Here is a 13180-nt window from a genome sequence, read left to right as displayed (position 1 = left end):
CATGATTCTAAAGACAGATGAGAGAAACCTATTTCTTGTCAATTCAGTCCGTAGCACTTGCACAGCATCTGTAGAGATGCAAAAAAATTGCTTCACATATATTTAACCTCTATGAAAATACACAGGCAGCAAGCACTGAGGGACATCAAAAATTCAACTTATCTTTTCTGATACCCACTCTGCCTCATCCCTGTCTTCCTTTTCCCATTCTCTAACTGCAAGCTAGATATGCTGAAGGAATGGTTCATCACAAGCTAAACCCCCATCTTTCCTATAGCATTGTGGATCCAATACACTAATCCAAATGATAGGCAATAAAGCTCATCTGTGTACAGTATCACTGTACATACTTGTCTGCAGTTATATCTACGTCTACACATTGCCACATTTTGTGTCACAAGTTCTCCCCTCTAAACCTGCTGTGTACAAACTCTACTTTTTATAAGGATGCATAACTATAACATTCTGCAAGACACAGTAACAGCTACAACTAATATAACATGAAGATGGACATATTTAGACAAACACATCCAACCTTTAAGTAATCTGCAATCACAGGTCATAGAGTCCAAATCAACATCATGTAAGAAATATAGCTGGCAGCTGTTTTCTTATAACTACCATTCTTAAAAATAGTGCTTTAAAACATTTCCACTTCAAAACAATCAGTAGAGACTGCTATGTAACAGGCCTGTTCATAACAACAATGTTCAAAGTCATATCAAATTACATGACATCTCAGCCACTTTTCAGCACTCACAAAGAGAAGGGAATGTTGTATGCACATACCAGTTTCACATCTGCCAGGATAAACATACTTATTCCCCCACTCCTCCAAAATAATATCCAGCTCAATTTTTAAGCCATTAAGATCTCCCTTGAAATGTCTGACAGCTAGCAAATATAAAAATTCTCTTTGGGTAACTTCTAAAGTTACAGAAAGCAACTGGATAATAAATCATAATAAAAATCTATACTTAACAAGCTTTATTTCAAAAGTAAAGTAAGAGACTAGACTGAACAAAGTCATTGATTAAGGGGAATCCTGTATTTTAGCTAAAGTATATTTTAAGTACTCAGATAGAAAAAAAGTTAGGACTTCAAGGTAGGTAGTATGTGTATATTAATCACTAAATTACACCTGACTTCACATGCCAGTGATATCCATTTGATCAATAATTGGGCAGCGTAGAGGAGATCATGAGTTACAAGTTGCACTGGACACCTTAAAGAGGAGAAGTAAACTTCATTGAATTTAAAACTCCTCCATACCTGTGTTTCAGAGGCCATTTAAAACTTTTCCTACCAGAATGCAAAATGCCCACTGTTGTCTGTAACTCATTTAAAAACCACACACACACACACATACGTATTTTGGTAACAGAAGTAAGTCTTTGACATAATTCTTCTTCTGCATAAAGCCATTCCACACTACTTAAACATTAAGAAAGCGGGGCTTCTGGCATAGACAAAATTTTCCTACTGTACTGAGGCAGAAGGTACAATTGATTTCCTCCAGTTTTAAGAGCTAATTACTCTGCAAGCTTCATTACTCCCAGTTGTACTTTGCATTATAAAATAAAATTTGATCCATATTTGATACATATGGACTCTATTAAAAGAACTTAATATATGCAGCTGATCAATTATTTGCGGTGCATTTTCAGATGCAAACAATGTTGAAGTGTCAAGCTACACGGAAATTCAAAGGTCGTTTAACTAGCCTTACCTATATTATTTCCTTTAATTAAAAAAAAAACAATCTGCAATTGTAATTAATGGAAAAATTGCTCAACATATTTTTATAAGCAAATTGTAATTTTTTTGTGTTCATTATTTTGATTTAGATTAAGGCTATATACCTGTATTTTGTGACTGGCTACTAGATAAACTCAGCTTGTTAATTAAGGCTATACAGGAGCATTACTTCATTCTATGTGTAGTAAACAACTCAGATAACGTAATTCTAGGACATTATCCATAAACAAAAGACAATAGTCTTAGAAAAGGAAAATGAATTAGATTTTATAAGATCCCTACCAGTTAAAGTCATCCTATATGAGGATGCAATTCCAAGATGTTCTGATGAACGCATACAAACAAGGTAACTGAGAAAGACTAGCAGTTGTAGCAAACAAGCCCTGGTCTCAGCCCGAGCCTGCAGGTGGGCTAGTATTAACATAAAACTGTAGTCACTCATTCTCATCTTTAAAAAACCTGTTAAAACCATTTCACCAGAACATTATACAAAATATTAAATCCCCCTATTATCCTGAAACAATGAAAATTTTGTTGAATTGTTATGTAAATTCCAGATTATAATATTAAGGTACCATTGCACAAGTTAAGCAAGCAAAATGAGCAAAGTGCTCATTTGAGCATCAACAACTCGTTGATGCTCGTAGGAAAAAGGAGAAAAAATTAAGAAAATAATGGAATACAGTAATCAAGAAAAGAAACAGCCAAAGTAAAACTTTCTGTTATAGTATCTGATGATCTGGACTCATTACTAAGTGCACCTTCAGTAAGTTTGCAGACGACACCATGGCCAATGGTATGCAGTTCAAGAAGGCCAAGTGCAGAGTCCTCCACCTGAGTCACAGCAAACCCACGCAATGCTCCAGGCTTGGGGACGAGTGGCTGGAAAGCTGCCTGGCAGAAAAGGACCTGGGGGTGTTGATCGACAGCCGGCTGAATATGAGCCAGCAGTGTGCCCAGGTGGCCAAGAAGGCCAACAGCATTCTGGCCTGTATCAGAAAGAGTGTGGCCAGCAGGACTTGGGAAGTGATTGTACCCTTGTACTTGGCGCTGGTGAGGCTGCACCTCGAATACTATGTTCATTTTTGGGCCCCTCACTACAAGAAGGACATTGAGATGCTGGAGCGTGTCCAAAGAAGAGCAACAAAGTGGTGAAGGGTTTAGAGAACAAGTCTTATGAGTAGTGACTGAGGGAACTGGGGTTGTTTAGCCTGGAGAAAAGGAAGCTCAGGGAAGACCTTATCACTTTCTACAACTACCTGAAAGGAGATTGGAGCTAGGTGGGTGTCAGTCTCTTCTCCCAAATAGCAAGTGATAGGATGAGAAGAAACTGTCTCAAGGGTTATCAAACACTGGAACAGGCTGCCCAGGGAAGTGGTTGAGTCACCATCCCTACAGGTATTTAAAAGACGTGTAGACGTGGTGCTTAGAAACATAATTTAGTGGTGGACTTGGCAGTGTTATCTTTACAGTTGATTCTATGATTGAGCAATCCATATACACACATCTTCCCCTCTGCCCCAAGAAAGCTCAAGACAGGTGGGGGAGAGACATGGTGTGGGGCAGATGCCTATTTAAGTACTAGTTGCTTTTTTGCTTGATAAATGATGTGATAAGATTGCCAAAGACAGATATACTCTTTCTTAATTTTCAAACCCATGAAAAAACAACTGTTCCGACTGGCTTTTTTTCTAGAAGCCAGAATAAACCATGTGCTGTCCCAAACTGTATTTGAACACATAAAACATCAACATACAGTTTGAGCATCTTGCATTTAGTTCATCAAGGTCTGTCAAGAGACATACTGTTCTACGTATTTATCAACCCCAAATTCCAACTCACTTCTCAGAGAGAAGTTCCCTGGTAACATCTTCCTGCATAAGGACAGGTGGGCTCATTCTCGTAAAAGATTAAGCACAGTTAGATGGTTTCAGTTTTAAGTTTGTTTCTTCTTTTTTTTTTTTTAACCCCTCTATTCACCTTATTCTCCTTCAGAAGATATCTAATGATTTCTTCTGTACCAGGTAAATGAAATTCAAACTCTAAGTCATTAATGCAACAATGTCATTAAAAAAGACATTTGGGTCTCCTTCAGCAAAAATCACAGACGGGCTTCATTCCTGATTGCCTCATATGTGCAGCCAAAATGGTAATAAAGATTTAACACCACTTTTGTCTCCCTTAGGAAACACTACTCTTGATTCCCTGGCATGCCTGCAGTCATAGCCATCTGTTAGGATGGCTTCATGCCCACTTAAAAATTGGCATGCCAATTTAATAAGGACATAGGTGTCATCTGCATACAGATTTAGAGCAAAGCCTTAAAAATAAAATCAGTTAACAACATTCTTTCAACAAGGAGAGACTTCTGATGGCAGTCAGTGCTCAATTAAAGCGCCATGCTTCTTCACAAAGGACATCTGTTCACAACTGCAGGCATCTTTCTATTCAAAGTCTTCCCTCTTCATTACTTGCCATTTAAATCTTTGTTGAGAGCCCAAAAGTAATGAATTTAAAATTATATATATTTTATTCATTGTTAAATCTAAATTCAAACTTCACAGTTTAGATAAGAGTCACAGAAAGGGGAGGTGCCATACGTCACCTACAGACTCCGACAGCAGTGTAAGATACAAATTCTTTTTGTCTCCTGGAATCTAGTACTAACATCGGAAGGAGAAAACACAATGGTTGATCCTGTGAGCCAGCACACAACACTGTTGCTGACCATTCAAAGCAAGTGTCAGCAAGTAAGGTTAGATACAGAACAGGCACAGCATTAACAGTCACAGCATACCACTGCGACCAAACATAACACTGCAGAATACATCCACTTCCCAACTTCAAGGTGTATGTTCAAGTTTCTCCACCCCTCATGGGAGCCGCCGAGTAATGCCATGTATTCGAAGGCAGCCACAGCAACATCTAACACTACTGTTGCTGTAGCCAAAACAACACTAAGTGTTCAGTGCCTTTTCCAGCTTGCAATCATTACCATCTGCCAGCCTGCCACAAATGCTTGTCAGCATATCCTCTCTGGCAGATTTAAAAAGTTTGCCTTGTGTTTAGATTATGGAATATTGGTCAATTCCAACTCACATGTTTCCAGATTTCATTTAATTGACACACAAAATTTTGCTGAAGTAACAGCTTCATATCAACTTCTGTAATATGTCTTTGTCCTCTCTTTTCTGCTTGAAGTAGCTATAAACACAGTTTTTACACACACATTTAGAAGTTAATTGTTAAAACTAGTTCACCTAACTTGATTTAGATTTCCCTCCATGTATCAAGATTTTTAAAAAATACAACTAAAAAAACCTGCCATAATGGGTCAAGTCTAACAAAAATTTAACAGCAGCAATATCGAGCATGTCACCTACTCCTCCATAAACAGAAGAAAGTAATGGCTTTAATCTACACGTGTTCATCACAAATGTATGCAGATAAATTCCTACAGATATGCATATGCCATCCTTATCCACATTAAAATATTGCAGGAATAGAACTGGCAAAAAAATGAATACAGGATTAATACAAAAAATGAATAAAGAATGAATACAAAAATGAATACAGGATGAATAAAAAAAATGAATACAGAAATTAATACAAAAGGAGGAAGAAAAAAAAACAACCTACTCTCAGAGTGTGTTTCTTCAATGAATCTTTTCAAAGCTAAGTACAAAATTCAAGAATGAATCCACAGGAAAGAAACATTTTAAAGGAATTTATGAACAATGAGTATTTTTAATTTTTTCCCAGTAGCTAAAAATGGGAGAGTCAAATGCATTAACAATCTCCTATGTTCAAACATTTTAAAATGTTGAGAAATTGTATTGAAAACAGTGTTGAAGGAAAGCAATCACAGAAAATTAAAAACAAAACTTTGGCTTAAGAACTCGTATCAGTAGAAATACAACTTAAGATTACAATAATAGTTAAAATCAATATATATAATTCAATTCCAGTAATAATAATTAAATTGAAAGATGCTTAATCAGAAATTATTAATGTTGCTTCTACCTTTTTTTCAACTTTTTCTTAACAGTCCTGAACCTAAAAACAACACACTTCTTTCTAAATCTTTAATTGGATTACATACAAGAGAGAACACAGACTGCATGCCGACTGTACACCACCATTTTAATCCTAAAATTTTTCTTAGTTGACCTTAACTTGCATGTATCTGAAATCACAACATGGACTTAACAGCTGGATCTTTAAAAGAAAAAGAAGAAACCAAAAAACAAACGTTATGTTCCTTGCGAAACATAGGCATTATACAACACAAACTTACATTTCCTGACAGATCATAGCCCACATAACAAATTCAAACCTTTAGAAAGAAGAATTCCAAAGAACATGAAAGTACAAGTCATTATCTTCCTGGTTTTTTCAGACAGAAATGGTCATTAAAGAGTCTAGCGGCACAGTCTTAGATTGCTGAGGTTCTAATGTACAAAAACATAACGTTACCAAACCCATTTGCATTCACTTTGTGCTATATTCCACATGCTATATTACAGTTTACCTATTTTATTTTACTGGTTTCTGCTTAAAATTAGTATTACAGTATTTAAGAATATAATCTAATTGAAAAGATGCCGTAGTTTAACCTGTATATAATTAGTAACACACACACACACACAAAAAATACTCATAGCACAGGACTGACCTATTGATAGTTTTCCTCAGCTGCACCTCAAAAATTTAGGACACATTTATATGTGCATTACTTGTTAAGGAATAAATCTCAGATCTGACTAAAATCCTTGCTATTCTAGATCACCAACATGTGAACTACCTATACTTTTCAAGCAGTGAAATGAAAGAATCAGAATATTTCACAGGTAACAAAACTCAGCAATGTACACATGAATGTTAGGAAACCAGTCTACTTATGGGTGTGTGCAAGTACCTATCTTGTTTAAACAACAGTACAACAGAAAGAGTTCTTTAGTCAGAAAAAAAAAAAATTACTATAGTCTCAGCATTTCTTCTGGCATCTGGCAAATTAACCCCTACTGCTAACATATGTCTCTTGCTGCTGTTCTTCCAAAATCAGCAAGTGGTTCGCATATGCTGAACATGCAGTAGCTATGTCTACAGCCACAGTGAGCAGAGGACCTGGATTTCGAGCCAAGAGACTGAAACTTTATTCCCACCCCTGCCAGTGACCATCTGCGTGACCTACTTAGAGTTTATATTCTTTGGAGCAGATCTCACAGTGTTCTGCTACAGCACAAACTCCTAATCAGGAGTGGACCTCTAGAGAATACAAAGTCAAAAGCAGGAGTGTGAACACATATACATTTCATTGTATGTTCAAGCATTTTATATTCATTTCACGCCAATAAAAAACAATTCTGCCAAGGCTAACTGATTTACAAATTTCAACATAATGTCAGTGAATGTTCCATGGTCAGCTCCAAATACTATAAGCCCAGAAACAATAACTGCAATAAAAAAAATGCATGTCATATGTAAACAGTTATGTCTTAACCTGGTGATCTCTCAAAAATGGAGAGATGGTCAGGGAATTTTGGTAATAGGTTTCCTAAAAACACCACCAGTGACGCATGAAAAATAGCTTTACATAGAAATGAAGCCATTCTAACAAAATTTTTCTTTGGCAGGTTCAATAGAGAATTTCACAAGAGGGAGAGAATAATCCATTACATCTCAGTACACAAAGGGAAAGATATATGACAGGAGACAGTTTCTTACATCATAAATGAGACTTTGAAATCCCATTGGGGTGCTTACACAGGACAAGACAACCATTTCTCTCCCTCTGATATTTTTAAATAATGAATTATAGAGTGATTTAAAAGGAAAGTGTCAAAAATGAAGTTTAAGAAGATTTCTTGTCCTCTGATCAAGAAGGACATTTGTCTGAAGATGGAACTTGATAAATGTCTATGCATGTGCTCACACATCCTATAAGAGCGTTCCTAAACATTATAGTGAGAGTGCACAAGCAGTTGAAAGCATGAGGCTTCCTACATTCAGCCACTCAAACAAGTGAACCATCATAACCCCTCTAAGCTGTATTATAGTTACAGAGTGGGAACAAGAAATCGATGCCTCAACAAAAAAAATCTGTCAATGTAATTTGAAGGATTGTGGAAGTGCTGTAGCACTGTGGGGCTTTTGAAGACCAATTACAGTAGCAGTCAACAGAACGAGGCATCCTATCTGACGAAAGCACTCTATTCCAGGACAGTCTATGGTGAAAGCTTCTGAATGCCTGGGAATACACACCAATAAATTCAGCTTAACCTCAAGGCTTCCAACTTCAGGTTCACGTGTCACTTATTTAATAAAAACAAATTTCAATGGCTTTTTTTTTTAATTTTGTGGAAACACATTTTCATGTTTTCAGAATTCTACTTCCCTAGAAAATGCTGTGAACATTAATGGGTAAAGGTAAAGAAATACCAATATAGAAATCCAATTAAATTATAAAGACAAGACCATTGGGAATGGAAGTAAATGAACTGAACTGGAACTGTAATGAACTACATGGAAAAAGACTAAATACTAAAGCCTGGAGGAAAAATGGATAATCTGAAACACACGCAAATTAATAGACTTCATTGTAATTAGCCATGTAATTAAATATATTCCATATTCATGGCAGAAAAAAATACTACCTGTTCTAGATAAATGTGAACTTCAGTTAATGATACTGTTGGCAATCTTACCTTAATTATCATGCTGCATCCTAATTTGTGATAACATACGCTTTCATTCTTATAAGTTACCTTCCACCTCATTGCTTGGAGTAATGAATCAGGCATTGTCTACACCCTGCAAACACAGTTGGTCCTCTACCCTATTAATTTTAGAATCAATTGTATTTAATGTAGAGCAATAAAAGCATCTTTGGAATTTTCTATTTTAAACCACGGCGCTGTACAAGAAAAAGGGCTTGTTTGTTATTTACTGTGCACAATATTACAATAGCACAGTACAGAAACTTTTTCATTCTACTATAATATCAGAGATACTTAAATGTGTATTGGTATTTTCACATTCTTCAGTGCCTGCACTTAAAACATGTTGTGGACTTTCCCTTATGGTAATTACATCTTGAAGGTTAAATCCAAGAAATATGAAAACAAAACATAAATGCAAATAATTATAAAATATCATTTAGATATTAAAAACCCTGCCATTATCCCAAGGCTGATTTTCTTCCATTAGCAATGTAGGGGAAGGTTGGGTGAAAGGAATCATATGTAATAAATATATATGATAAAAAAACCATCACCCAAAAGGGAAACTCTATGATTAAATGCCCTAACAGATACATGGGTAACACCACTGAGGCAACAGTAACATTGTTAGCTGGCCATACTAAGTGTCAGAGGAATGACAACTTGGTCATTGAATAGTCTCATGAAAAGGAAAATATACTTGCAAGGGTCTATTTGACCCTGACTGGGTTGCACTGAGGATTGTGAAAAGGTCCACCTGCTCCCCTCCCTGCCCCCCAAGAAAAAAAAAGAAGGGAACTTGTCAGGTTCAGGTACATATAAATGTTCAACTCTAGAACAGCAGCAAGAAGCAGTTTTATTCTGTCACTTCATCAAAATATTGAAGTATAAAATCTTTAAATTAATATTCTCTAGTTAGTAAGAATATTCTCTGGTTAGCAGTATCATGACTTAAGTCCTGATAAAGCTATATGACAATATGCCATGATAAAGCTATATAACAATATGCTATGATAAAGCTAAAACAAACTGTGCATGTTATAACTTTATTTTAAAATTACTTCCACTTGATTTCTCTATATTGGGCAACTGCTTCTTCAGAGGACTGTCTCTTATTTTAAACTAATAATTAGAAAAAGATCAATCTGTTTCCCCAGGCTCCTCTAAAACAAAAGCATCTAAGTATTATTATATAATTATATATCAAGTATTACAGTAAAAACATTTTAAGGGAGATCTTGCATATGTAATCATCATAAGCATATAAACAAGCTGTTAATTTGTACATACTATCAAACGCATGCACTTTAACTGTCAATGACTAGTGCAAGTTTGGATCACAATGACCTATTCAGACATACAGGATCCAGTGTAAAGCAGCTAGGCTGGCAAATGGTTTAAGTATTATATGATGCCTTTATGGTCTTAGCTGCTTGGTTTCGCTGTCAAGTGTTTGATATTAGCAAAAAAAGGCACAGGGACATTTTGGACATTTTTTTTTTATATTTATAAATTTAAGACTAAATGAATCCACTAACTACCTGTCTAGTGAAAATTAAAATGCATTCATTAACTAGTCAACAGTATACAAAAAGCACCATTTATTGTTTTTGTAAAAGCTCCTCAGAATTAGAAATCCTCTTAGCAAAATTTCTTTTTCATTATTACCTTAAAAATATAGAAACAGCAAACACATACCCTTCTTATAATTCACAACATATTCTGAGGTAGACATTTTGCTTGATATACCAGCTATATATTTCAAGACATCAGACAAGCTGCATTTACAAGCAAGCAGCAATCTATTATTTATCTGCAAGCAGTAAAAGCTTTACAGAACATTTTGCATTAACAGACTGTAGCTAAAGCAAAGGCCTGTTAAGTATACGAAAGGAGAACCACACTAAGCAGACTATAATGGTAGCTTCTTTGGAATCCAAAACCCCGCTCTTTTCCCCTCTGGAGCATACATTGATATGGAAGAAAGGAGCAGTGGGATGTGCACTAAAAGGAGTAAGATGCAAGTCAATAGAACTGTGAAGCACACAGGTTATTGTATGCTCAACTGTTTTCCTTCTGGACCTTTATTAGGGCTTTATTCTTTACTATACGAGCTCTGTTGACCTGACCAACACTCCTGATATATGAACCGATAACAAATGTATTTCAATGAGACAAGTTTCTTCAAAGAAAAAATATTGAACCATTGTTATTCCACAGCAGTGCCTTCCCTTATTCTCTGTGTTCTAAAATTCTGAGACAGAACAATAAAAAGTTGACTTTTTCTTCCAGAAAAGTAGTATTTGACTGGAGACTAGCATATCACACTAAAAGCATAAAAGTTAGCAAAAGGCAGATTAAAGTAAGCAATGTCCTTAGTACTATTAGAACTAGAATTACCCAGCTGTTTTAAGTCTCTAACTGTTCCTGCAGACAGAAAAAGCAGTGGGTTTACCCAAGAACCAAAACCTGCATAACCTCAGTGTTTAGGCTGGTCTCTTACATACCTACAGGTTGCACAGAAGATCATTACTAATGCACACATACACAAAAAAAGATTATAGCTTACACTTCATTTCTTGGTATTAAACACAGTCAAGGCAACTGACTGAATTCTAGTAAGATCGAGAGTTCAGCTGATGACCATGAAATCATTAACATAAATATAGGCTAAAACACTGTATAATTCAATCTAAACAATAAATCCAACTATGTTATTTTCTTGATTTTGTCCAGGAAATCTATAATGGTCTCAAAACACAACAACACACAGCTAATTGGTGTTATAGCTTACAATATACATTTCTGTCTCAATAGAATGCAACACAAGTTTTACAATAAAGTTGAATTTTTATCTGTCCTAGCTAGTTAGAACTGCATCACTCTTCTGGCAACACAGAGGGATGAGATGAGCAGAGCAACCCTCTCTCACTCTACTCACGCTCAGTACTATTTGCTACCACTGTCATATTGTCAAGTTCCTAGAACCATTATCTATAATTTGTCAGAAACTGAAATTCTGACAAAATGGTCATCCATCTGAGTAGCTCGTTTGCCTTTGAAAGTTCTGGAGGTCTTCTACACAGCAGTAAGATGCTGAGAGAGCAGCAAGGCATCCGCTCCACAAGAGAGGAGATGGGACACTTAACAGTGAAGAGGAAGTCAACCATGTAAAACCGGACTTCTCTGCTAAGACTGCTTCAGCAAAAATTCCCTTTCTGTTATAGTATGAAGGAAAACTAAGCACAAGACCGCATTTCAGTACCACTTATCACTCCTGTTCTGAGAGTGGAGAAAGACACTAAGCTCTGATAAAGGTTAAGAAAGATCATAATTCCTATAAACAGAGATGCTGCATTGCAGCTGAGCTATACTACGGCACAATCAGCCTTTTTTTCTCTGCCCCGGCAGAGGCCTTATATAACATAAGTTGTGTTCACAAGGTTTCACTTCATGTTCCTATTTCACTACAGAGCTTACATATGGGTTGAAAAAATATGATATAATGGTTAGAGGGATGGAGCTATATATAAGAAAAACTCACAAAACTGTTCCTCTGAGACACACCTGTTCCTTGTTCTAGGCTAGCAATCACACTTTGCACAATAGCCGTCTTGTAGAAAGAGGTGAGTCCTCTCCAGAGGTCAGACTTCTAGCATTCACACTCTCTCAGTATTAGTTTTACTCAATTTCAAACACGAATAGCACAAAACAAGTCAATCAGCATTTTCACACCTATTTATTTTAAGCCTTAAAGGCATTTTATATTTACCTTGTTTTTTAAAAAGGTTGCTGCGTACTATTTCCTTCATGGACTGCACTTTCTGCTTCTGTAGTTTCACTGGTGGAATGCAAGTGTAAAATTCATATAGTAGCTGGCTGCATGTAAAGGAAAAGTGTCATAAATACCATACAGATGAATTCATCATGTGATAATAAAGAAAGACAGAAAGAGCAAAAGATCATCTATTCCTAAACATTTCTTTCTTTTTAAGACTTAGATTTATTTACCATATCACAAACATTGACAAGAGATCAGTAGCAGGTTAGAAAGAAAACTTACAAGAGAAAGAAGATGAGGATGAACCAGATTTTGGCCGTGTTTACAAATGTTTATTACTTTCCATTGTTTTCAATGGAATAAAGATATTTTTGTGTGTGGTGGAAGCAATTTATCTTTGTCTGACAAATATAGATAGATACTTATTTCAAACTGCTAAAATCAGATTTTGTTTTCTAGAATAGGGCTTATTCAGGGGCAGGGAGAAAAGAAGAGGAAAAAAAAAAGATAGATTGTTCCACTTGCTCTTTTCATTCACCAAGTTACTGCTTAAGTATTGGGCCTCCATAATAAATTCTATCATTATGTAAGTCAGATGAGAACTCCCTGTTAAAAATGTATGCCCAGAGTTGCACCCCTGTCTTGATCAGTACAAACTGGCATAGCTTCATTGACTTAAACTGAGCAATAATAATTTGTTTACAGCAGCGTTATGTTGTATACACCGTGTGATACATCTACTCAGTGTTCAAAAGCAGCTCACCTCAGTAACTTGGCATCAAAGACCATTTCAACATCATGAAGAACTGATGGTATGTACTTCAAGGCAGCAACCTGTATTGATATATAGATTGTGTTAATTTTGTATGTTTACCTACATGTATAGCACACAAAAAATACAGAGCACACCACTGAAACA

General features: G+C 35.9%; 1 protein-coding gene across 1 annotated transcript in view; it reads right to left on the bottom strand.

Annotated features, from left to right (window-relative positions):
• DOCK2 (dedicator of cytokinesis 2) overlaps positions 1 to 13180 on the bottom strand; it is a 205649-nt gene that overhangs the window by 140948 nt on the left and 51521 nt on the right. Inside the window, exons 25-26 of the mRNA XM_059825590.1 lie at positions 13025 to 13095; positions 12253 to 12359 (exon numbers count right to left, since the gene is read on the bottom strand). Of these exons, the coding sequence (XP_059681573.1) occupies positions 12253 to 12359; positions 13025 to 13095 (178 nt within the window). The remainder of the gene's footprint in view (positions 1 to 12252; positions 12360 to 13024; positions 13096 to 13180) is intronic.

The sequence above is a fragment of the Gavia stellata genome, chromosome 16 (assembly GCF_030936135.1).
Source record: "Gavia stellata isolate bGavSte3 chromosome 16, bGavSte3.hap2, whole genome shotgun sequence".
NCBI lineage: Eukaryota > Metazoa > Chordata > Aves > Gaviiformes > Gaviidae > Gavia > Gavia stellata.
The sequence above is the reverse complement of the archived record's forward strand: the minus strand, read 5'-3'. Positions and strand labels throughout refer to the sequence as shown.